The 27111-nt window shown below is 26.6% G+C and overlaps 3 protein-coding genes across 3 annotated transcripts; 2 read left to right on the plus strand and 1 right to left on the minus strand.

Annotated features, from left to right (window-relative positions):
* Positions 1-201: 201 nt before the first annotated feature.
* On the plus strand, positions 202-12306 carry PADL01_0033200 (erythrocyte membrane protein 1, PfEMP1, putative; the record flags this gene model as incomplete). The annotated part of the gene is made up of 2 exons (XM_028680568.1): positions 202-12183; positions 12304-12306. The coding sequence occupies 2 exons, from the start codon at positions 202-204 to the stop codon at positions 12304-12306; spliced, it is 11985 nt and encodes a 3994-aa protein (XP_028541346.1).
* Positions 12307-19055: 6749 nt separating this feature from the next.
* On the plus strand, positions 19056-20099 carry PADL01_0033300 (erythrocyte membrane protein 1, PfEMP1, putative; the record flags this gene model as incomplete). The annotated part of the gene is made up of 1 exon (XM_028680569.1): positions 19056-20099. One exon carries the CDS (start codon positions 19056-19058, stop codon positions 20097-20099), a length of 1044 nt encoding a protein of 347 aa, XP_028541347.1.
* Positions 20100-21471: 1372 nt separating this feature from the next.
* Positions 21472-26551, minus strand: PADL01_0033400 (cytoadherence linked asexual protein 3.1, putative; the record flags this gene model as incomplete). Its single annotated transcript, XM_028680570.1, has 9 exons — positions 21472-22941; positions 23118-23884; positions 24003-24161; positions 24251-24436; positions 24535-24645; positions 24756-24818; positions 24921-24974; positions 25068-25637; positions 25717-26551. The coding sequence occupies 9 exons, from the start codon at positions 26549-26551 to the stop codon at positions 21472-21474; spliced, it is 4215 nt and encodes a 1404-aa protein (XP_028541348.1).
* Between the last annotated feature and the right edge of the window lie 560 nt (positions 26552-27111).

Genomic DNA, 27111 nt, shown 5'->3' on the forward strand with positions numbered 1-27111 from the left:
TTGTACCACTGTATTTGTACCACTGTATTTGTGTCCCACTGTATGTGATTACCATGGCACATGTGGGCAAAAAACAGAAATATCTCATATATTTTAAATGCAAGAGATAGATAGATATATGTAGGTGGGTGTATGTCACGGTAGGACAGGTATGTTTGACACTGTATTTCTGATGTATTTCCACATATATGTTTGGTCACAATGGGGAATGCGGAATCAAATAACAAAAGCAGCCTGCTGAGAAATTTTCAGTATTTGATAGTTGAAGATAAAGAAAAGGGACCTGGAAGACCTCAACATAAATTAATGTATTTTGATTATTTGAATTTTTTAAAATATGAGATCGATCATGAAGCATGGAAATGGAAAATATATAAAGATTATGTCACTAAAAGTGTCGGAGGTAGTACTCTTCCGGAGGACGAAAAATTATTTTGCGTATGGAAAAAGATACAAAAAGAAATATTCGATAAACTAGAACAACAACTAAAACATCCAACTCAAAAGAAATATAAGTGGGAAGATGATGTATTACCTCTAATAAATATAGGAGAAAAAAAAATAGGTACTATAACAAATTGTAATAATATAACGATTAACCATAATGATATCGAAGAATTGAAAAAAGATGAGTTTCCAGCTCTATCTGGAGGAACAGCACGTAATTGTGCTTTAAAAACTGCACCAAATTTACATATACCTTTACGTAGAAGAGCACTATTAGTTAAAGGAATAAATGACTATCTGGAAGAAATTCACGAAGAAATGACGAGCACAAAAACATTAAAAGATGTGATAGAAGGTAGATTAGATCCTGCAACTCAAAGACGAATTGTTGCTGTGGGTATGAAAAAGAAAATGATTGATGGGTTAGGTATTGACTTTAGCAAACTTATAAAAGAAAAATATAAAGAGACCGAGCATACTGCATTTTGTAATGAATGGTATCTAACTATGGATGATTACCATACATTATTTTTAGGAAAAGATATAGTAGAGGAAAATGAAACGACAAAAATTCAATGTACAATAAAAAAAATTGAAAACAAGGTAGGAAAAGCAACTGATTTTCAAAAAGAATGGAGCGCTTATTTTAAAGAAATTGTACAAGATTTACAAACAACACATTTGAAAGACCCCAAAACCCAAAAACCTTGTCAAATTGACCGTAGTGAGAAATCTCAATGCGTTCGTTTCTTTCAGGAATGGGCTGAAGAGTTTTGTAAATTAAAAAAAGATCTAGGAGAAATGATTTTAACAAATTGTAAAGGTCCAAATACTGCGAATTCTGCAGAATGTAAAAATGTATGTAATATATATACAAAATTTTTAGATGAGTCAAAAGGTTATTATGAGAATTATAAAAAAATTTGTGCGGAAGAAGAATATGGATATGATAAGAAAACAGAATTACAAAAAACATTCATAGATGCAGCTATCAATTCTATGAAAGAATGCTGTACTGATTATGGTCACTGTGATGACAAAGAATTATTTAAGATTGATGCAGATAATAGTAATATTAGATATAAATGTTTTTGTCCAGATGGGGAATATAAAAAGCATCCAAACACCGATACAGATAATAAATGTTCCCAATACAAGGATCCAAATACTATAGCAGGAACACAATTGGGTCCCCCCACACTTAGTTCTTCGTCACAAAGTGTTGCTAGTGCCGCGTGTGGCGCAAACAGTGGTAGACCACCAAGTGCCACGGTAGAGGCTATAGCGAAGAGTATTCAGAGTAATATAGAGGAGGAATCAAAAAAGGGTGGTAACGTTGGTCATCTTGGTAATAGTGAGTTGGAAGGAGATATATCACAAGCGGAATTTAAAAATGGCGGACAAAAACTGAATAAAAACGGTATTTGCAATCTTAAGAAAGAAGAACATACTAATGATAAACGTCCATATGAAGCTAATACTACTGATGGTAGTAACAAACATGATGGACCATGTACAGGCAAAGGTACAGGAAAAGGGAAAGATAACCATAGGTTTGCTGTAGGATTAAAATGGAATAAGCATCAGGATGTTAAAGCACAACATAATGATGTATTATTTCCTCCTAGAAGGTTAGATATGTGTACTTCTAATATAGAAAATTTGGACCCTACTGCTAAAGGACTTAGTGATGGTGAAAAAGCTATCCATTCATTATTGGGGGATGTAATGCTAGCAGCAAAATATGAAACAGAAAAAATAATAGATCTTTATAAACAATATAACCTAAATGGCCAAGGTAGTCAGTTAGGCCCCCAAGATAAGCAGACAATATGTCAAGCAATGAAGTATAGTTTTGCCGATATAGGTGATATTATAAGAGGAAGAGATATATGGACTGAAGAACAGGGTAATAAACAGCTGCAAGAACGTTTGAAAAAAATATTTAAAAATATTCAAGACAAAGTTACTCAGGGCAGCACATATAAAAATGACCCCGATCCATATACGACATTACGTGAATATTGGTGGGAAGCTAATAGAAAACAAATATGGAAAGCTATGATGTGTGGCAACAACAACATATGTGATACTAAACTACGCGTTATGCCACCACACGACGACTACATCCCGCAACGTCTACGATGGTTAGCCGAATGGTCCGAGTGGTATTGCAAAAAACAGAAAGTGGAGTATGACAAGGTGGTAAGTAAGTGTAGTGGGTGTAAGAATGGAACTAATGTATCATGTACTCAATGTCCAAAATGTAAAGATGCATGTGGTGAATATACTAAATTTATAACAGATTGGAAAGAAGATTGGCAAAAAATGGAAGAACAATACAAAACATTTTACAAAAATGCAACAGAAAATGGTAGTACTGCTGGTAGTACTCGTAGTAATGATTTAAATAAAGATTATTTGAACAAATTTTTAAAACTACTACACGACAAAAACACCCAAAACAGTGCCTCTAATAACCCATATACTACTGCTGAAGGATATATACAGCAAGAACTAAAAAATGGTAACGTTTGTGAAAAACAAACAGAATTTTGTGAAAACAAAACTGGTGGTGCAAACAACGACAAATATACATTTCTCACTCAACCTAGTGATTATGTTACTGCGTGTGGGTGCGATAGTTCGACGCCATGTCAAATAGTGGATACGATACTTAGTGGTAAGGATGGGACACAGGCAGTAGGTGGGTGTAATCTAAAATATGATCAAGCAAAACCAAATCAAACTTATCCTAAGTGGACATGTGACGATAAAAATTTTGAAAATGGTCATAAAGATGCTTGTATGCCTCCAAGAAGACAAAAATTATGCTTACACTATTTAGCAGATACTACGCAAACATCAAATATAACTAAACCCGGAGGTTTGAAAAATGCTTTTATCAAATGTGCAGCAGCAGAAACTTTTTTACATTGGCAATATTATAAAGAACATGGTGATGGAAAAAGTAAAGGTTTAGACCAAAAATTAAAAGATGGTGATATCCCTCTTGATTTTTTACGTTCTATGATGTATACTTTTGGTGATTATAGAGATTTATGTTTGGATAAAGATATATCAACAAAAGTTGAATCTAAGAATAAGGATGTGACAACAGCAAGAAAAAATATAGATAGAATTCTTAAATCACATAATGGGAAGGACGAGCGTAAAAATTTTTGGGACGAAAACGCCCAATATATTTGGGAAGGGATGCTCTGCGGGTTATCACACACAAGTGGGATCACGGATGCGGAACGGACAAATGTTCAACAACAACTAAAAGATAAGTATGGCTACGACACCGTGACATTTGATACCACCACTGGTAGTAGTACCACTAGTGGTAAAGCCACCAAACTCTCCGAGTTTGTCGGCAGGCCTCAGTTCCTACGATGGCTAACCGAATGGGGGGAAAACTTTTGTAAAAAACACAAGGCGCAGTTGGCCACGTTGAAGGAGAAGTGTGAGAAATGTAATGCTACTAAAGACACGAGTGGTAAAATAACATGTAACAAAACTGATAAAGAATGTTCAGAATGTGAACCACAATGTGAAAAATATAAAGCGTTTATTACACAATGGAAAGGTAATTATGATAAACAAAAAACAAAATACAAGACAAAAAAAGTTACATATCAAAATTCTGATAATGACGTAAAAGATTCAAAAGAAGCTCATGACTACATAAACAAACAAATAAAAAAAATATGTAATAAGAGTGAAAATAATATTAGTTGTGATTGTATGGAAAAAAAGTCAGAAAAGTCTACACCACCACCAAATAGTGATATGCCCCAAACGTTAGATACCTATCCCCCTGGTAACTACGAGAATCAGTGTACGTGCGAACAGAAACCCCCTGAAAAACCCAAATGTACTGGCAACAAAATTCTTGATGCGGCAAATATGAGACAACACGAGGTAGCGTCACGGTTACATGAAAGTGGTGATGGTGATAAGTTAAGGGGAGATTTATCAAAGGCAGAATTTAAAAATAAAAATACTAGTAAAGCACCTCAACTGGAAAGTTATGAGTATTGTAATCTTGACAAAAAAAAACATACGAATGATGTTAGATACTATAAAGATGATCCTACTGGAGGTGATGAACATCATGGTCCATGTACCGGAAAAGGTAAAGGAACAGGAACAGACACAGAGAACCAGAGATTTATTATAGGTCAAGAATGGAAACATGGTACCGATAAAGAAATGCGTACGGGTCATACTGGTGTCCTACTTCCTCCTAGACGTAAACATATGTGTACATCAAATTTAGAAAATCTAGGAAACAAGGGTGGTGAACCCGAATTACTAAAACGTGGTAATGTTAACCACTCGTTCCTTGGCGATGTCCTCTTGGCTGCCAAATATGAAGGTGACGATATCGTACACAAACTTAGTAGCAAGTCGGATATTCCAGGTATATGTAATGCTATGAAGTACAGTTTTGCCGACTTAGGTGATATAATTAGGGGTAGGGATCTATGGGAAAAGAACGACGATATGAAGCAGTTGGAACAACACTTAGTCAAGATATTTGAGAGAATACAACAAAATCTTCCTGGTCCTACCAAAGACAAATATAAAAGTGGTTCCACTGAAACCCCCCCCTACAAAACATTACGTGAGGCCTGGTGGAATGCTAACCGCGACCAGGTATGGAAAGCACTAACATGTTCGGCGCCCACAACAGCCAATCTGTTTATACCATCACGTGATACCACTGAAAAAAAGTGGCAACAGTATATGTGCGGCCGCGAGTCGTATGTTCCTCCAGACGATTATATCCCGCAACGATTGAGATGGATGACCGAATGGTCCGAAAGTTATTGCAAACAGTTGGAACGAAATTTTTGGTGGGTCAAAGCATTTTGTCAGGCGTGTCAAAAAAGTATGAAGACCAAAGGGAAATCGGATACCACTGTGTGTGAGCGATGTAGAGCTAACTGTAAAGTATATACTGAACATGTTAATAAATGGAAAGGTGATTGGACAAAACTAAACGATCAATACAATGAATTATACAATCCAAATGGTAAAAGTGGTACTGATGAAATTAAGAAACAACATGAAAAGTTTCTACAAGACATAAAAGGCACACCCGATTGTGATGGTGCCAAAACCGATACAAACAAATATGATAGTCTTTCTGATTATGTTACATCTATGGGAGGAAGTACTTATTGTAATGATACAACACAAAATAAATTTAATGAGGAAAAGAGTGAGGAGCACGTTTTTCAACAAAAACCAAAGAATTATAAAACCGAGTGTGACGACACGAAGCAGAAACCACCTGGACAACCAAAGGGACCGAAAAAACCGGATACATCACAACCTGATCCATGTACTATAGTTAAAGGAATACTTGAGAAAAATAATGGAAACGATCCAATAGATAGTTGTAATCCAAAAACACAAAATGGACAAGAATATCCTGAATGGGATTGCGAAAATAAACAAAACCTAATACAAACTGCTGATAAAGGCGCGTGTATGCCTCCGAGACGACAAAAATTATGCATACATGATTTAACAGTACTTAAGGATAATGATTCAAAAGATAAATTGAGAGAAGCATTTATAAAATGTGCAGCAAAAGAAACGTTTTTCTCCTGGCATTATTATAAAAATAAAAATGGAGGAACAAATGGAGGTACGGAGCTCGATGAGGAATTAAAAAAAGGAAATATTCCTCCTGATTTTTTACGATCCATGTTCTTTACATATGGAGATTTTAGAGATTTATGTTTAGGAAAAGATATAGGTATTTCTGATGATACTAAAAAAATAGGACAGACGGTTGAGAAAATTTTAAACAATAGACAAACACCTGAAGATTGGTGGGATGATAATGGTTTAGATATATGGAAAGGTATGTTATGCGGGTTATCATATGCTATCAAGGACCAGAGTGAGCAAAGCCAAGTTCAGAATAAACTTACCACAAAAAAAGAATACCAATACGACTCTGACAATTTAAATTTCGGAATAACTAATTATATCCTCTACGCTCATACAATTCCTCAGTTTTTACGATGGTATACTGAATGGGCTGACGAGTTTTGCATAGAACAATCGAAACAGTTCGTACAATTATATGAAAAATGTAAAACATGTAATGGTAAGACTGGTGGCAAAACAACATGTACGAATAAAGGAGACTGTGACAAGTGCAAACAACAATGTAAAAAATATACAAAATTTATTGAGAAGTGGGGAAATCATTACAAAGAACAACAAAAAAAATTCGACACAGAAAAAAATTCCAACACCTACCAATATGTACCCCTTGTGGATAGTAACACCCCTGCCTATCAATATTTATATGAATCATTAGAATTACTTGGATTACATAATAATTGTATGCAACACACATCAAAAATTACCACTAATGTTGGTATGCCGCAAGCGTTAGATCAATACCCGCCAGATAAAGACGAGTATGAGAAGAAATGTACATGTGTGGAGGACACAACAACACCTGGTAGTGTTTCACCTGGTGGTAAAGCTGGTCCTGATGGTGGTAAACCACAAGGTGGTGGAAAAACACCAGATGTTAGCCCACCTGGCCCTGTCGGACCAGGTGGTGGTCCTAGCCCAAATCCCGATCCTAGTCATCCTGGGAGTAGTACTGCCACTAAGGAGGCGTGCGACATAGTGAAAGAAATATCTTGGAGTACGGATGAAACAAAGACAATAGAAGAATGTAATCGAAAAGACAAAACATTACCTTATCCTCCATGGAAATGCGGAGACCAACATAAAGATTTAGTGAATGACGACAAGGTATGTATGCCTCCTAGAAGACAGAAATTATGCATAAATAATTTAACAAAACTTGATCCTACAAAACATACAAAAGAAGATTTGAGAGAAGCATTGCTCAAATGTGCAGCAGTAGAAACATTTTTCGCGTGGAATTATTATAAGACTCAGAATGGGGGAAAAAATGGAGGTACACAACTCGATGAGGATTTAAAAAAAGGAAATATTCCTCCTGAATTTAAACGTCAAATGATGTATACATTTGGAGATTTCAAAGATTTAATAACAGGAAACGATTTAGGTAATCATACAGGTAATAACGATATAAAGAAAAAAGTAAAAGATATTTTAGAAAAAGACAAACCTGGTGGCCAAGCTGGTGGACAACAACCTGAAGATTGGTGGAATTCTATTGAAAAAGACGTATGGAAAGGAATGTTATGTGCTCTAAAACATGCAAGTGGTAGTAAAGACGACAAAATTAAAACCAACAACGCGTTTGATACTGTGACATTTGATGGTAAAACCAAAGTGTCCACGTTCGCCGACAGACCGCAATTCCTTCGCTGGATGACCGAATGGTACGACGATTACTGTAAACAGAAACACACAAAATTGGAAGCCGTTATGTCGGCGTGTAAGCCACAAAGTGGTATCAAATGTGATAGTGACTGTGATAAGTCATGTCAGGATTACACAACATTTATGGGGAAGAGAAAAGAACATTGGGAAAAACAAAGTAAATACTATAGTACCAAAAAAAGTGGAACCAACCCCCCTAGCGATTATGATAAAGACGATGCAAAAGATTATTTAAAACATCATATTACTTTCACATGTGGTGATACATCTAGTGGTACTACATCACCTAGTGGTAATAACCCAGTGGAAAATAACATCGACGCGTTGACACCACAAGCGTCACCGTATTATGATGCCGATGTGTATTGTGGGTGCAAGAAATATATAGATGAGAGTGAATATAAAACGATTTCGGGACAAAGTAATTGTGGGGGTTTACAAAATAAAGCAAATGGATCAAATGGGATTAAATGGGATAGTGCTGGGGGAGGATATAGCTATTTGAAAACCAGTGGATTATCTGAAAATGTATTTATACCTCCTAGAAGACAACATATATGTTTTAAAAATCTTGACGAATCTAAAGAAGTTAAAGATAAAAGTTCGTTGCTAAAACAATTGTTGAAAGATGCTGCAACTGAAGGATATAATTTAGGTCAATACTACAAAGAAAAAGATGAAAATAAAAATGATGAAAAATATAAATATGACGTTGAACCTTGTAGAGCAATGAAATATAGTTTTCTTGATTTGAGAGATATAATATTAGGAACTGATAATTTGGAACCACCAGATAAAGGGACAGAAACAAATTTGAAAACAATATTTGAAAAAGTGAAAACAGAAACTGGAGGCAGTGATATACATACAGTACGCAAACAGTGGTGGGAAAACAACAAAAAATGTGTCTGGGAAGCAATGAAATGTGGCTATAAAAGTGGCAGAGATGGAAATAGTGGTACTACAGAAAGTGAAAAAGACCTACAAAATTGTGGTAAAGACCCCCCTAGTGATAAAGATTTCCCACTTGGTGATGACCGTGAAAGTGGTAAAAACCTCCAGTTTTTGAGATGGTTTGCCGAATGGGGCGAAGACTATTGTGGTCACTACACGAGGGAATTGGAAACACTACGTACGGAGTGTCCAGATACTACGTGCACTGGAGGTGATCCGAATCAGAAACAAAAGTGTAATAAAGCGTGTGAAAATTATACAAAATTTATTACACAATGGAAAGAGCAATATGAAAAACAAAAAACCAAATTTGATGCAGTTAAAAATAAACCAGAAATAAAAAAAGCACATAAAGATATTGAAAACAAAACAGCATATGAATTTCTAAATGAAAAATGTTTCAATAACAGTTGTGATTGTATGAAAGAAAAATCCACGACTTCACCTAGTGATGACATCCCCAAATCTTTGGATGACGTTACAAAAAGTGACTACCAAAAACAGTGTGAGTGTCAACAAGTGGTACCAACACCTGCTCCACCAAATCCAAATCCAGCACATCCAGCACAAAACCCAAAAGGCACCGACCAAGGACAAAACCCATCACAACCTGGTGGTGCTAGTCAACCTGATGGTACACCTGTTTCTCCTGGTGGTAGCCATCAACCTAGTGGTCCCGTTAGTCCCGTTAGTCCCACAAAACCTCCAGAAAATATGAATTGTGTTGAGGAAGCGGCAAATAAAATTAGAGAAGATGTGGTAAATAAAGTGGATAGTAAATTGAAAGGGGATAGTAACAATATTAATGGTGATTGTAACAAAATAGAGGCAGCCATTAAAGATAATAATGGTAATAAAACAATTGATAAAGATAAATTGACGAAACAATTCCCAGAGATTGAAAATTCATGTGAAAATGTTGGAAAAGATCGTTTTAATGTAGAAAAAAAATGGAATTGTGTAAAATTAGGAAGAACAGGAAAAGATATATGTATTCCTCCAAGAAGAGAACATATGTGCATAAAGAAAATAAACGATATGATGAGTTTTAATGTTCGTGATAAAGATGAATTGTTGAAAGAAGTCATGAAAGCAGCACAAGAAGAAGGAATAGATATATTAAGAAAATTGAAACTAGAAAACCAAAATGAATTTTATAATATATGTGATGCTATGAAATATAGTTTTGCAGATATAGGAGATATTATAAGAGGTAGAGATTTACTGAATAAAGATCCTAAACGACAACGAGGAGTAGAAACGAGAATGAAAAACATATTTGGCAAAATATACAGCTTGAATCATTATAATGAGCCTCAATATATGTATGACCCAACACATTTAAAATTACGAGAAGCGTGGTGGAACACAAATAGAAAAGAGGTATGGAAAGCTATGACCTGTGTTGCTCCTGATGATGCAAAATTTCAAAAAAAAGACACAAATGGAAATATAACATCGTCAGACGTTAAATGTGGATATAATGTAACCACTCCTGTTGATGATTATATTCCTCAAAAGTTTCGTTGGTTAACTGAATGGAGCGAAAATTATTGTAAAGCGAAACATGAAGTTGTGAAAAAATTAAAAGATAAATGCGTGAAGTGCACTAAAAATTCGTCATGTGAAGATGATGATACTGATGGAACCAAATGTAAAGAATGTAAAAAAACATGTGAATCATTAAGTAAGTTTGTTCAACAGTGGAAAGAACAATTAAATATACAGTCGTCTATATACAAAGAATTGTATAAAAAAGCAAATAATAGTGGTACTCCTCCCTCTAGTGATGACCAAGATACAAAGTTTTTACAAAAAGTGAAAGAAAAATGTACTGACAAGACAAAAACGACAGAAGAGTATCTTGACAAAACAAATAATTGCAAAGAATATAAATTTACCAATAATAATAATGATGAGACTTATGCTTTGAACGAAAAACCTCCAAAACAATATGAAGATAAATGTGAATGTACAGTTCCTGATCCTTTAGAACAATGTCCTAGTGATCAAACTACATATAGCAAAATATGTACCAATATGACTATTAAAAGAACATGTGACACCAAACATTTTAATAATGATCTGAATAATTGGACTTCTGACGACGTGAAAAATACAATACCTAACCATAAAGGTGTGTTAGTTCCTCCTAGAAGAAGATATTTATGTCTTAAATATATAACTAGAAACTTAGATTCAACAACAAATAAAGATAATTTCAAAAAAATACTTCTTGAATATGTCTTCAATGAAGGATACTATTTATATGATAAATATAAAAACCAACCTGAAAAAGCATTACAAGCTATGAAATATAGTTTTGCGGATTATGGAGATATAGTTAAAGGAAATGATATGATAGAAGGAAGAATTGTCGATGAATTAAATGAAAAATTAAAAAAAATATTTCCAAATAATGATGGTTCATCTACTAATTCTACTGATAATCGTAAACAATGGTGGAATAATAATAAAAAACATGTATGGCATGCTATGTTATGCGGATATAAATCACAAAACAAAAATAATGGACACGTTGACTCGACATGGTGTAATGTACCTTCTGATGATAACACTGATCAATTTTTGAGATGGTTAGAAGAATGGGCAAAAATATTTTGTAAAGAAAAAGTAGATGAAGCAAAAACAGTTGTAGACGAATGTATAAAAAAAAATAATATAAAAGACGCCAAAACAATTAGTGATATAAAAGACACAAACTGTAAAAAATTATTAAGTACATATCGAGATTGGTATTTAAATAGAAATACACAATGGAATGGATTAAAGGAAGCATATCAAAAATATAAAACAAATAATGGTTCTTCCGGAAACTCACAACAACTACCATCAGAAAAAGATGCTGAAGACTATGTGAAAAAAAAATGTCCTGAATGTAATTGTAAATATGATGATTTACAAAAAATATCTCAATATGAAAAAGACGCTGAAAACGTATATAAAGAATTAGTTTTAAAAGCTAAAATTGATACTTTTGATTTTACGAAAAAACTATTTTACAATCTTTTTACTCTTGATGGAAAAGGTCCAGAAATTGTAAAGAATGTTATTCAAGCTACTCCAAAAATACTTCCTAAAGTTATGGACTTTGCAAAAGATGTTGGAAAAGATGCAGCAAAAATTGGAATAGGAACTGGTATGATAGCTGGAACAAGTGTTTTTAATGGAATACAACATATCATTAACTCAATTACAAATAGTTCCCAACATCCGCAACCTCCACCTCCACCACCCCCTGTAGCGCCCCTAGTACCTGGTGGAAAACAAACCCCCCAATCACCAATAACCCCCCCAACTAGTGGTAAAAACCCCAATAACCTGGTGACATCCACCATTGTTCCCCCAGTGGGAATAAGTTTTGTATTAGGTTCGATTGCTTTGTTATTTTATTATATGAAGGTAAGTGTTATATGTGTGGTTTTATGTTTTTATATGTTTTATATATATATGTATATATATATGTGTGGGTTTTATGTATGTGGATATATATGTATTTTATATTTATATATTGAAATATAGTAAGAAAAAAGAAATTAGATATATATATATATATATATAAGGTATATATTGCAATATATTTGATGAAATATTAAATATATAGATGAAAAAAATTTCAGAATAATTTAAAAAATATAAATAAAAAATGAGAAATTTTTTTTTTAAATAAATGAAAAAGAAATAAAAGAATTTCAGAAAAATTTTAAAATATAAATAAGAAATGAGAAATTTTTTAATAAATAAATAAATAAAAATTTAATTAAAATAAAAATAAGAGAAATTTTATGAAAAAAAAAATACACAAAAGAAATTCACTTAAAATAAAATATAAAATGAGAAATGTTATGAAAAAAAAATATACACAAAAAAAATTCAGTTAAAATAAAATAAAACAAATGAGAAATTTTATGAAAAAAAGAATATAAAAAGAAATTCAATTAAAATAAAAAGTGATAAAATATTTTATTAGAAAAAAAGAATATAAAAATAAATTCTCTTAAAATAAAAAAGTGATAAAATATTTTATTAGAAAAAAGGAATATAAAAAAAAAAATCAGTTAAAATAAAGTAAAAAATGATAACATACTTTATAAGAAAATAATTAAAAAAAAAAAAGAAATATATAGTTAAAAAAATTTTGTTGAAATAAAAAAAAGAAATATATGGGAACAATTTACTTGAAATAAAAAAAAATTAAAAAGAGATAAAAAACATTCTACACATTTCAAAATAAATAAGAAAATTTTATTAACAAGAATTCATTAATAGAAAAAAAATGAGAAAAAATTTTGTATCAGAAATAAATTAAAAACAAAAAAAAATGGAATATATATTGATATATATTTGTTGATATAAAAAAAAAGAAATATATAAGAAAAATAATTTGTTGGAATAAAAATAAGAAATATATAGATAAGAAAATATGGTGAAATAAAATAGAATATATAGAAATAGAATTTGTTGAAATTAAATAAAAGGAATATATAAATAAAAAAATGTGTTAAAATATGGAATATATAGTTACACATTTGTTTGAAATAAAAAAAAAAGAATATATAGTTAAAAAAATTTGTTGAAGAAATAAAAACTTATATAGGAAAACATTTGTTGAAATAAAGAAAGAAATATATAGATATATATTTGTTAAAAAAAACTTATATAGAAACAATTGTGTTAAAAAGAAATTATATAGAAATAAATTTGTTAAAAATAGATATACATAGTAACAAATTTGTTGAAAAAAAAGAAAAGAATATATAGAAATAAATATGTTGAAATAAAAAAAAGAAATATATAACAAATTTATTGAGATAAAAAGAATATATGGGAACAGATTTGTTAGAAATAGAAAATATAATATATAAGAAAAAATATTTGTTAAAATAAAAAAGAATTTATGGGAACAATTTAGTTAAAAGAAAAAAAAAAAAAAAAGAGGAAAAAAAAATATTTTAACACATTTCAAAATAAAAATGAAATCGATTATTTTTTTAAAATAGAAAAAATACACAAACAATTCATTAAGACAAAAAAAACAGAAATTTTATCACAAAACAATTAAAAAAAAAAGGATATATAGAAATAAATTTGTTAAAAAATGGAATATATAGGAACAACTTTATTAAAAAATGGAATATATAGAAATAATTTAGTTGAAATAAAAATAATATATGGGAACATAATTTCTTTAAATAGAAAAAAGATATACATAGTAAAAAAATTTGTTAAAATAAAAAGAAGAATATATGGGAACACATTTGTTAAAATAAAAGGAATATATAGTTAAAAAAATTTGTTAAAAAAAGAAATATATAGATAAAAATATTTGTTGAAATAATAAATATATGGAAACACATTTGTTAATTTAAAAAAAAAAAGGAATATATAGTTAAAAAAATTGTGTTAAAATTATAGGAATATATAGTTACACATTTGTTAAAAAATGGAATATATAGTTAAAAAAATTTGGTCAAATAAAAAAAAGGATATATATGGGAACAATTTAGTTGAAATAAGAAAAAATTAAAAAGAGAGAGAAAAAAAAAAACAAAATATTTCACACATTTCAAAATATAAATGACATATTTTATTAAAAAAAAAATAAATTCATTAAGAAAAAAAAATGAGAACAAATTTTGTATGAGAAAACTATTAAAAAAAAAAAAAAAAGGAATATATTGATATATATTTGGTGAAATAGAAAAAACAAAGATACAGGATAATAATTTGGTGAAATAAAAAAAAGAATATGGGAAAACATTTGGTGAAATAAATGGAATATATAGGAAAAACAAATTTGTTAAAAAATGGAATATATAGATAAATAAATTATGTTAAAATAATAAGTATATATGGGAATAAATTTGTTGAAATATAAAAAGAAATATATATAGATAAAATAATTTCTTGAAATACCAAAAAAAAAACAAGGAATATTGAAACATATTTGTTAAAATAATAAGTATATAGAGATAATTTTGTTGAAATATAAAGTATATATAGAATTAAAGTTGTTGAAATAATAAGTATATATGGGAACACATTTGTTAATATTAAAAAAAAGGAATATATAGGAAAAAATATTTGTTAAAAAATGGAATATATACAAATATATTTGTTAAAAAAAAAGGAATATATAGGAAAAAATATTTATTCATATAAATATTATATAGAAAAGTAAATTTGTTGAAATAAAAAAGAATATATAGTTACACATTTGTTAAAATAAAAAAAAAAAAAGGAATATATAGTTAAAAAAAATTATGTTAAAATAAAAGGAATATTTAGTTAAAAAAATTGTGTTAAAATTAAAGGAATATATAGTTAAAAAAAATTGGTTAAATAAAAAAGAATATATGGAAATAAATTTAGTGAAATAAGAAAAAAACAAAAAGAGAGAGAGAGGAAAAAAAAAAATATTTTACACATTTAAAAATAAATAACAAAATTTTATTAAAAAAAATTCATTAAGTTAAAAAAAAAATGAGAAAATATTTTGTATCAGAAATAAATTAAAAAAGAAAGCAATATATTGATATATATTTGGTGAAATGAAAAGTATATATAGGAACACATTTGTTTAAAAAGAAATATATGGGAACATAATTTGTTAAAAAAAGAAATATATAGTTAAAAAAAATTGTGTTGAAATAGAAAAGAAATAAATAGGTAAAAAAATTTGATGAAATATAAAAGAATATATGGGAACATAATTTGGTGAAATAAAAAAAAGAAATATATGGGAACAATTTAGTTGAAATAAGAAAAAATAAGGAAACAATTTTATTAAAAAGTTGAAGATATAGGAAAAACACATTTGTTAAAATAATAAAAAGAAATATAAAGATAAAAAAAATTATGTTAAAATAAAAAAGAAATATATAGGAAAACATTTGTTGAAATAATAAAAAGAAATATATAAGAACAAATTTATTGAGATAAAAAGAATATATAGTTAAAAAAAATTGTGTTAAAATAAAAGGAATATATTGATATATATTTGTTAAAAAAATAAATATATGGAAACAATTTACTTGAAATAAAAAAAAGAAATTATATAGATAAAAAAATTATGTTAAAATAAAAGGAATATATAGTTACATATTTGTTTAAATAAATAAAGAATAAAAGAATATATAAGAACAAATTTATTGAGATAAAAAGAATATATAGTTAATAAAATTGTTGAAATAAAAAAAAGGAATATATAGTTATAACAATTTGATGAAATAAAAAAATGGTATATATAAGAACAAATTTATTGAGATAAAAAGAATATATAGTTAAAAAAATTATGTTGAAATAGAAAAGAAATATGGGAATAAATTGTATTGGAATAAAAAAAAAAGGAATATATAGAAATAATTTTTGTTCAAATATAAAAAAGGAATATATGGAAATAAATATGTTAAAATATAAAGTATATATAAGAACAATTTTGTTGAAATAATAAAAAAAAGAATATAGAAATATATTTGTTAAAATGATAAGTATATATAAGAACATATTTGTTAGAAATAGAAAAAAAGGATTATATATATATAAAGAACTTTATTAAAAAAATTGAATACATATGGAAACACATTTGATAAAACAAAAAAAAAAGAAATATATAGTTAAAAAAATTTGATGAAATAAAAAAGAATATATGGGAACAATTTAGTTGAAATAAAAAAAAAAAAAAAAGATAGAGAGAAAAAAAAATATATTTCACACATTTCAAAATAAAAATGAAATTAAATATTTTTTTAAATAAAAACAAATACACAAACAATTCATTAAGACAAAAAAAAACAGAAACTTTATCAGAAATAAATTAAAAAAGAAAGGAATATACAGATAAAAAATTTTGTTCAAATAGAAAAGTATATATGGAACATATTTCTTAAAAAATGGAATATATAGATAAAAAAAATTTGGTGAAATAAAAATTACATAGGAATATATTTGTTAAAAAGGAATATATAGATAAAAAATTTGTTCAAAAATAAATAAATATGGGAACACATTTGTTCAAATAAAGAAAAAAATATGTAGTTAAAAAAATTTGTTAAAATATAGAATATATAGTTACACATTTGTTGAAATAAAAAAGAAGGAATATATAACAACAATTGCGTTAAAAAGAAATTATATTGATGAGAGATTATGTTAAAAAAAGAATATATGGGAACAATTTAGTTTGAAATAAAAAAAAGAAATTATATAGATAAAAAAATTATGTTAAAATAAAAGGAATATATAGTTACACATTTGTTGAAAAAAGAAATATGTACATAAAAATATTATGTTAAATAAAAGGAATATATAGATATATATTTGTTGAAATACAAAAAAAAAAGGAATATATTGATAAAAAAATTTATTCAAATAAAAAAGAATATATAGGAATAAATTTGTTGAAATAAAAAAAAAAAAAGAAACAGAGAGAGAAAAAAAAAATATTTCACAGATTTCAATATAAAAGTGAAATTGAAAATTATTTTAAATAAAAAAAATCCACAAAAATTAAGTTAAAATAAAAAAATGAGAAAATATTTTATTAGAAAAAATATACAAAAAAAAATTCAGTTAAAATAAAAAATGAGAAATTGTATCAAAAAAAAAAAAAAAATAAATAAAAATATCTTAAAATTTAAAAAAAGAAACAACATTGAAATAAAAATCCAATTAAAATACCAAAAAAAAAACAATTGAAATAAAAATCCAGTTAAAATACAAAATGAGAAAAACTTTTATCAAAAAAAAAAAAAAATATAAAAACAATTCATTTAAAAAAAAATGATGAAAAGAAAAATCAAGTTAAAATAAAAATATATATATATATAATTAAGTTAAAATAAAAAATAAGAAAAAAAAAATATATCTATATATATAAATAAATATACCAATACATACATAATTATACCAAAACCTATATATATTTATATATAAAACCCAACACATATATACCCCACTCACACATATATAAAACCCAACACATATATCACCACACATATATATACCCCCTACACATATATACCCCACATATATATATATACCCCACACATATACATACCCCACGAAGATATATATCCGGACACACAAATATCTCTAAATATATATATTTTGGATATATATATACATATACATATATACATGATATAGAAACATAAACGCATATATATACACATTATATATACATATAAGCGTATATATATGCATATATGTTCCTATATTGTGCATATATGTATATGTATATATATATTCAAAATATATATTTATAAATATTTGTGCGCCCCCCTCCCCCTGGGGATATACATCTTCGTGGGCGGGGTATATGTGGTGGTATATATATACATGTGGTGGTTATATATATATACGTGTGGTGGTATATATGGGTGGTATATATGGGTGGTATATATACGTGTGGTATATGTGTATGTGTATATGTATATGTGGGTTTTTTTTGTGTTTTAATATATATATGAAGAGAAATAAATTATATATATATAGAATAAAGTTAAAATAATGAAAAAAAAATATTATTAACATAGAAAAAAAAAAAAGAATATATTAAAAAATAAGAGAGAAAAAAAAATTTCACACATTTCAAAATAAAAATAAAAATGAAAATTTTTTTAAATAAAAATAAAATTGAGTTAAAATATAAAAAAAAAATTCACTTAGAAAAAAAACAATTGAAAAAATAATTTAATAAAAAAAAAAAAAAAAAAAAAAAAAAAATATATATATATATATAAAAAAATTTAGTTAAAATAAAAAATGTGAAATTTTATTAGAAAAAAATTGAAAATAAAATTTAGTTAAATAAAAATATAAAAAAGAATTTAGTTAAAAAATGAGAAATTTTATCAAAAAAAATAAATGTAAAAATCATTAAAATAAAAATGATGAAATGAAAAATGCAGCTAAAATACAAAATGATAAATTTTATCAAAAAAAATATAAAAACAATTCATTTAAATAAAAATAATGAGAAAAAAATTCAGTTAAAATAAAAATATGAGAAATTTTATGATAGAAAAATGAAGTTAAAATAAAAAATGAAAAAAAAAAAAAAAATTACCTATATTTATTTACATACATACATATATATATATACCCAAACATACATATATATATCCCAATACATATATACCTAAACCCACACACATATACATATATATATATCTAAACCTACATATACATATATTTTTTTTTTGTAGAAAAAAACACCAACTGCACCTACGGATATTTTTCGTGTGCTTAATATACCCCAAAATGATGAGGCGATGCCGACAAAAACATCAACGAATAGATACATACCATACAAAAGTGACCGTTACGCTGGACGAACATACATATATGTGGAAAATGATAATGATAGTGATAACTATGTGGTAACAACTGATACATCTGATATTACTTCATCTTCTGAAAGTGAATATGAAGAGATTGATATCAATGATATATATCCATATAAATCACCTAAATATAAAACTTTAATTGAAGTTGTTTTGAAACCAAGCAAAACATATGATGCAGAAAATATACATATTGATAATAATATGGAGGATAATAATGATACACCCATCAATAAACTTACAGATGTGGAATGGAATCAATTGAAACATGATTTTATTTCACAATATTTAGAAATCATACCAAAGGATTTACCTAATGAAAATACCATTGATGATAATATCTATATGGATACACAAACTAACATTGTTGATAGTAGTATGGAAGAAAAACCTTTTATTACATCCATTCAAGATAGATTTCTTGATAATATTGGACAAGATATTACTTATAATATTAATTGGAATATACCAAAAAATATTAGAACTAATACTACAGATTATCCAAAATATGTTACATCAAACGACAAATATTCTGGAATTGATCTAATTAATGATTCGTTAAATAATGATCAACATATTGATATATATGATGAGTTGTTAAAACGAAAAGAAAACGAATTATTTGGAACAAAACATCCAAAAAATACAACAACAAATAAAGTTGCAAAACCAATAAGTGGTGATCCTATACTAAATCAAATAGAATTGTTTGATAAATGGTTAGAGAGGCATAGAAATAACCAGTGGAATATACAACGTGATACGTTGAACCAGTGGAAAAACAAACCGGATAATAATATACCTGTGGAAAACGTCCACACTACACATAAATTGTTGAATACCAACCTTTCTATAGAAATAAGTAGTGATGATATCCCTAGATCTAATATGGATATGAGTGGTACTAATAGATATGCTTATTTGGATGATATGGATTCGTTCGAAAATAGTGGTGATGAAAATTTATTATGATAAAAATTGGATATATTTCTTGGATATATATGTGACCGAAGATATATAAATCCTAATTTTAATAAAATAATTAATCCGTATAATATATATATATATATTAAATTTGTTTGTGTGTTTTAAAAAAAATATTTATTAAAATTCATTTTAAAAAAAAAAAAAAAAAAAGTATAATGGTTTTTAATTCATTAATTAAATTGATTTGAACATTATTTTATTATTTTTTTTTTTTTTATTTATGTATAGTGACATATAATAATTTACAAATATTATATATATATATTTTATATAAATTTTAATTTATGTTTTTTTGAATAATATAGTTAAACATTTTAATTATATTTTGTGTTTCATTACATATATGATATGCACAAATAATTTTATTAAAGATGAAATATTTGTATTATATATATATATATATATGTGTGTATAATAAATTAATTTTTTTTTGTGGAGATATATATTATATAAAAAATAATGTAATATATATATATTTATATTTTATTTTATAAAGAAAAAAAGAAAAGAAACCATTAAGGTACAAAATATTCTTTGTTTTTATAATTTTAAAAAGAATTTCATAAAAAAAAATTTGATAATTTATATAAATTAATAACAAATATGTTAAAATAAATTTTTTATCACACTTTAAAAATATACATTATGTAATAATATGGCAATAAATAACCGATCGTTCAATATTATAAAGTAACAACTACATAGATATTATTAAATTTATATTTGTTCATTATATATATGGGCGTTATATTTAACAATAATTTTGTATTATTTTTAATAGGATCAAAATATATTTTTATTTATTATATAAATACATTTATATATAAAAAAAAATAAATATTAACGAATAACACCTACGACTAATATAATTTTTCATTCAATTTCACACAGTTTATTTCTTTTGTTTAATGATATTGCAATAAAAACATACATATGAATGAAAATATAAATAAAAATATAACTTCTGTATAATTAAAATAAAACCAATATAAAGAAAAACAAATTAACCAAATAAAAAAAGTGTTAAGAAAAAAAAACATTTAAGAAAAAATATATAAAAACAAATATTTTTATTAACAAATAATTTTACAAAAAAACAAATATTAAAATAAATCAACCAAACGAAAAATAAAAGCAAAAAATTAAAACAAATAAACCAAACCAAATAAAATCAAAGAAACAAAAAAAAAATAAAATAAAAAAAAACAATCAAAACAAATAATCGAAACAAATCAAAAAAAAAAAAAAAAAAAAAAAAAAAAAACCATATATATATTTTAATCAAATACAAATCCTAAATCATAATATAAAATCCTAATGTTATATGTAAAACTCATAAACATATGTATATATATTCTTAGTGAAATCTTGCAACCATTAATTCGTCGTCGGGTTCATCAAATTCTTTTTCATCATCGTCACTATCTGCCGAACCTGTTTCTTCTATTTTTTCAACATCAATATATGTACTAGTGGGTGACTTTGTTACTTTCGTTGTTTCTCCAGCGGATGTAAATATTTCTGTCTCTTCCACCTCTTCAACCACAGGGCAGTAATCACATCTTTCGTTCAAAAACTGTTCGTTTTTTCCACAATCATCAAAAAAAGCAAAATCGTCGACATAAGTAGCCATTTTGTTTTTAAAAGCATTTTCCATATCGTATCGTCTTAAATTATTCATGGTCTCCTCGTTGGTTTCGTGCAAATAATTCATGATTTTATCTTTGGGCGACAATCTTGAAGCAATAACTTCACCTAAATACCCATATTTTTTCATACTTAAGTATGCTTCACGTTCGTATTTTATCAGAATATCACTTGTATATTCTTTAAGTTTGGTTCTCACAAAATTTATTAGATATTTATTGAATACAGTATAATATCGATCCAAGAAACGGAAATTACTCGTAATATAAAAATGAATATTTTCATAATATGCATACAAAGGATAAACAGCGAAAAAACAAAACGCGTACATGAACCCGTTCGTCAGTTCCATGAAAAAATTTCTATTAAAACTATGAACGGACGGTTTGCGTTCGTACGTTTTTTCACTAACATGTTGTGTTTGTTCTTTTATTGCAGGACCAAACCCTCCAGGAAACGATTTGCCTGCATCCAGGTATAAATTCGTGAAAAAATAAAAAAATAAATATCGTGCTCCTTCAGGAGCCATAAAGTCATTGAAGAAAAAACTTTGTGGCGTAGGACTTCCAAACTCACACTCACTCCCTTTACTACAATCATGGTTAGCAGTATTAATTTTCTTACACACACCTTTTACCCAATCAATTGATCCACAAATTCTGAGATATAGAAAATAGGTTGTGATGGGTAAAAATTTTCTTCCAATAAATTGTCCTACTTTTTTAGCAGAGTAAAAATTCGCACTTGCCACGGCCTGGTATTCACATAAAAGACTTAAATTTTTATAATTTAACATTTCGTACATTTTGGATGCAAGCATAAAATAATTGGAGAAAACGAACGTTTTCCCATATTTTAATTGTGTGATAGGTTTTTTCGCATATGGTGGCAACAAACTGTTGGTCATACTATCCATGATACTTCCGTTATACACATATGCAAATGTAAGAAATGCGGACGTACTTGTTGCTACTTGTATATTTTCACTTAATCCATACGCTTTGTCCAGATGATCTGCATGGTTGCTTAACATTGTGGAAAACAACATTTGAAATGCTGCAAACATCGTTTTCGCATAATAGCGCGACGCCATAGAATTATGAATTTCCAGTTCACGTTCGTCTTTGTTTAATTTCGAATAATTATTAGCAACATTCATGAAAAAAACGTTATTCACGCTCTACAAAAATATATATATATTTGTATGTATGTGTGTATTTGTGGATGTGTATATATAGTTTTTAGGTATGCGTATAAGCATATATATAAATACAAATACATATATAAAAATGCATATATACACAAATACATACACATACTAATATATATACATACATATACATATATTGTTTTTACCATTTTGTCGTTTCTTCTCTGTGTCCTGTACGTTTCTTCTATTCTTCTAAATAGTAAATAAACCGTTTGTAGGAACGAAGTGTCAGAAAATATATCTGTGTTAAAATTATATATGGAATATAATTCGTCCACCACTTCTTTCAATATATCTTTATTTACTTTAAATCCATAAATAATACCATATTTATAAAAATTGACAGAATTTCCCATAATGCTGTGTAATGTATGGTAGACACGATCTTTTACTTTTTTATATGTTGGGGTAGCAGTCATATATTTTCTCATATTAAATATATCTGCAAAAAATAACACCTCGTCAAAATGGGTTTTGTACAAATCCATTGAGTCTCGCATTAACATTAATTTATTATTGATATTATAAATATTATGATATTTATATAAATTTTTCACATGTCGCTGATCAAAATACATATCGTAGGCACATTCAATTAATGATTTCAAAACTTTATTCCACTGGTTCATTTTTGGTGGTTCAAATTTCTGAGACAAGACTTTATCGTGTAAATCTTTTCTTATATATGGATTGTGATAATTTGAAAAATAAAACCCTGCGGGCGAACTAATCATCCAATCTTTAAATTTATGTTCGAGAATTAAAGATAAAGGATAAGATCGCGGTAATCCTAGAGGTGGTTCATTCAATTGATGAAAAAAATCTAGTTGGAGAAAAGAGTTGACATGGACCAAAAACGTGAGTGCTTTTTTCATTTTTTCTAACGTTCCAACTTTCATTAATTTTTCCAGTTCTGCGAAAATGTATATATGTATATGTGTATATGTGTGTATATATGTATATATATATGTGTATATATGTATATGTGTGGATATGTATATATAGTGATTATAAATATATTTGTTTGTTACCATCGACCAAATTGTTTGGAATACGTTTCCTAACATATAAAGTATAATATTTTTTTATAGGGGAAGGGAACCAATAGTTCGTCACGACCGTTCTGTTAAATGAATCTTCGTCTTTTATATTTAAATACATTGCTTCAGCGATATTTTTGTAGGGAATATCTATAAATTAATATATATATATGTACATATATGTGTGTATATTCATATGTACATATACATATATATTTGTATGTATATAGGTGTATTACCTTTGAAACTTGTAACTCGAAATAAAAATAAGAATGTGTACCAATTAATATCATGAGATAAGAAATTACTGTACTCTTGATACATATCTAACGTTCTCATTAGTGATGAGACTTTTTGTATTTTTAGACCTTTAGTTAAATATACGTAAAATTTCTGTACCATGGAAGGAACATCATCAAATTTGACTAAAAATATATATATATATATATATAAATATATATGTATATGTGTATATGTATGTGTTTATGTGTATATATCCACGTGTTTATTTTTTTTTTATTACTGTTAGAATATAAAAATGCTCCTTTACATACATCGCATTTGGATACCTCGTTGAGGAAATTACTATCTTTTGATAATGTATTTGGTTGATGTAAATGACATTTCTCAATACCTATCAATATATATGTATATATATGTATATATATTTATATATATATGTATAAGTATATATATATATATATATATATATATTTATTTATTTATTTATTAATTTTTATTTACATTTTAATAAGTTTTCAAAAAGTTTGGAAAAATCTTTCTCTTCAGTAAATGACATTTCGACAGCTAAAAAAAAAAATAATAATAAAATATATTATGCCATTTATTTTATATACAAGTGTACATGCATATACATATATATATATATATATATATATATATACTTACTGTTATAATATCCTGGTAAATAAAGTGATGTGACATACGCTCTTGTATCATAATCTAAAAAAAAAAAAAAAAAAAACATATATACATATAAATATGTACACACACATATATACATATACATGTATATATATATTTTTTTTTTGTTACTTAAAAGTCCAGTTAAATTTAATAAATGGACATATAATGTTTTTTTTGTTCCGTAAGAACTATAACGTTTCATGAAATAATAATAATTCAAATATATATTATATGCACTGATTTCACGATTGGGTTCTTCAGGAAAAGTATTTTCTTCGTTTGCTTCTTTTTTAAATTGGTTCGTATGATAAATAATACATTCTTTAGGATCATTACACATAAATGAAAAGAAATAATCTTTTATATATTTATGTTCCATCATCCCATGTAAATCAAAATCGGTATCTTGAGTAGTTTTAATTATTTCTAACTGATATTTATTAAAATAATGTATTAGATATTCCAAAATATTACATTCCATAGATGTGTGTGATCGATCAACTTTCAAGTACGTTTTTCTTCTCTTCTTTTCGGAATAGTAAACGGATTCATGGTCACACATCATGTCAAGAACCTTAAATCTATCAGACATGGAGAACTCTAATATTTTTTGCCAACTAAAGAATTTTATACTTTTTGCTTGGAAATAATTGTTATAATTTTTTAATGCTAATTTTAATATAATAAAATGTCCCAGAGCTATAAAAAAAAAATATATATATATGTATATATGTTGATATATATATATGTATATTTATGTATATATATATTTTATTACCTATTAAATGAGGACCCAAATGATTAACCAAACCTAATCCGTATTGATTAGTTATATCATCTAAAGCTTCCATGAAATTTATATTGGAATTGGTCGTAAAAAAGAAATCATTTGTATCCATTACATCTATTTTGCTATCATCCAGTATAGGTATTTCAGGTTTTTTTAGTATCTCTTCATTTTCTTTCATTTCTCTTACATGTGTTAATAAATTAGTAAAAAATTTCTCGTGATCCCCTACTGGACTAGTTTTTCTCTGTGGATCTCCATTGACTGTAAATACATTATTTAATTCTTCGAGCGCAGTTTTTAAATCATTATTTTGTTTATAAGAATCTAATGGTATAAGCATTAATTTTATTGTTTTTAATGTTCTTACAATAAATATTTTTTTTTTAATTATATCTGAAATATCAGAATTGTAAATTTCTATTAATTGTTTTTTCATAAGATGTTCGTATTGTACCATATCATAAAAAGTCGATTGGAGTGTTGGTATAACGTAAGTTTCATCGTTCGTATCGCTAACATTTTTTTTTTGAAATTTCGATATATCGATTAATTCTTCTGTTCCTTGTTTAAGGAGAGGATATTTTAATTTATCCTTTTCTAACGATTCTAAAATTAATTTTTCTAATATTGTTAAATTTTTATGTAGTTCATCATTTCCAATCATCGATTTTAACTGCTCGATATTATCATTATATTGTACATTGTGACTACTAGTTACAGTTTCATTGTCATTTTCGTTATCATTTATGGAACATATTACCTTTTCATTTAAATATAAAATGAATATTAGGAAGAAAAAAAATATTTTATGAAATGAAACCATTTTTTACTATTAATTTTTACATGTATATAATTTTTAGTACAAATTACATATTAATGCGTACTCAAATATTATTACGATTAATCTTTAAAAAAAAAAGTACAGAAATATATAACCCAGAATACAAATAAAAAAAAATAAAAAGCGTATTCAAAAAAGAGTACACAAAAATATTATATATATATATATATATGTTAATATATATTAGTATATATAAAATGTTATACATATATATAATTGAATAATATTTTTTTATGTCTAGACAAATTTTTTAATTTTATATATTTGAACTAAACCAATTATGACCATTTTTATAATTTCACATATTTTGTATGAAACGAATTCTAAATATAAGGACGGACATATATAATAAATATGAAATATAAGTCAATTTTCCCATATTTATTTTCTTTTACGTTTATTATAATGCATAATTATGCATATTTCCTAATTTTTTAATTAATATAAATAAATAATTTAATTTATACAAAAAAATATAAATAATTCAATTAATACAAATAAAACAAATAATTTAATTAATATTAATGAATACGTAATGTAAT

Source organism: Plasmodium sp. gorilla clade G2, assembly GCF_900097015.1.
Source record: "Plasmodium sp. gorilla clade G2 genome assembly, contig: PADLG01_00_55, whole genome shotgun sequence".
Lineage (NCBI taxonomy): Eukaryota > Apicomplexa > Aconoidasida > Haemosporida > Plasmodiidae > Plasmodium > Plasmodium adleri (nom. inval.).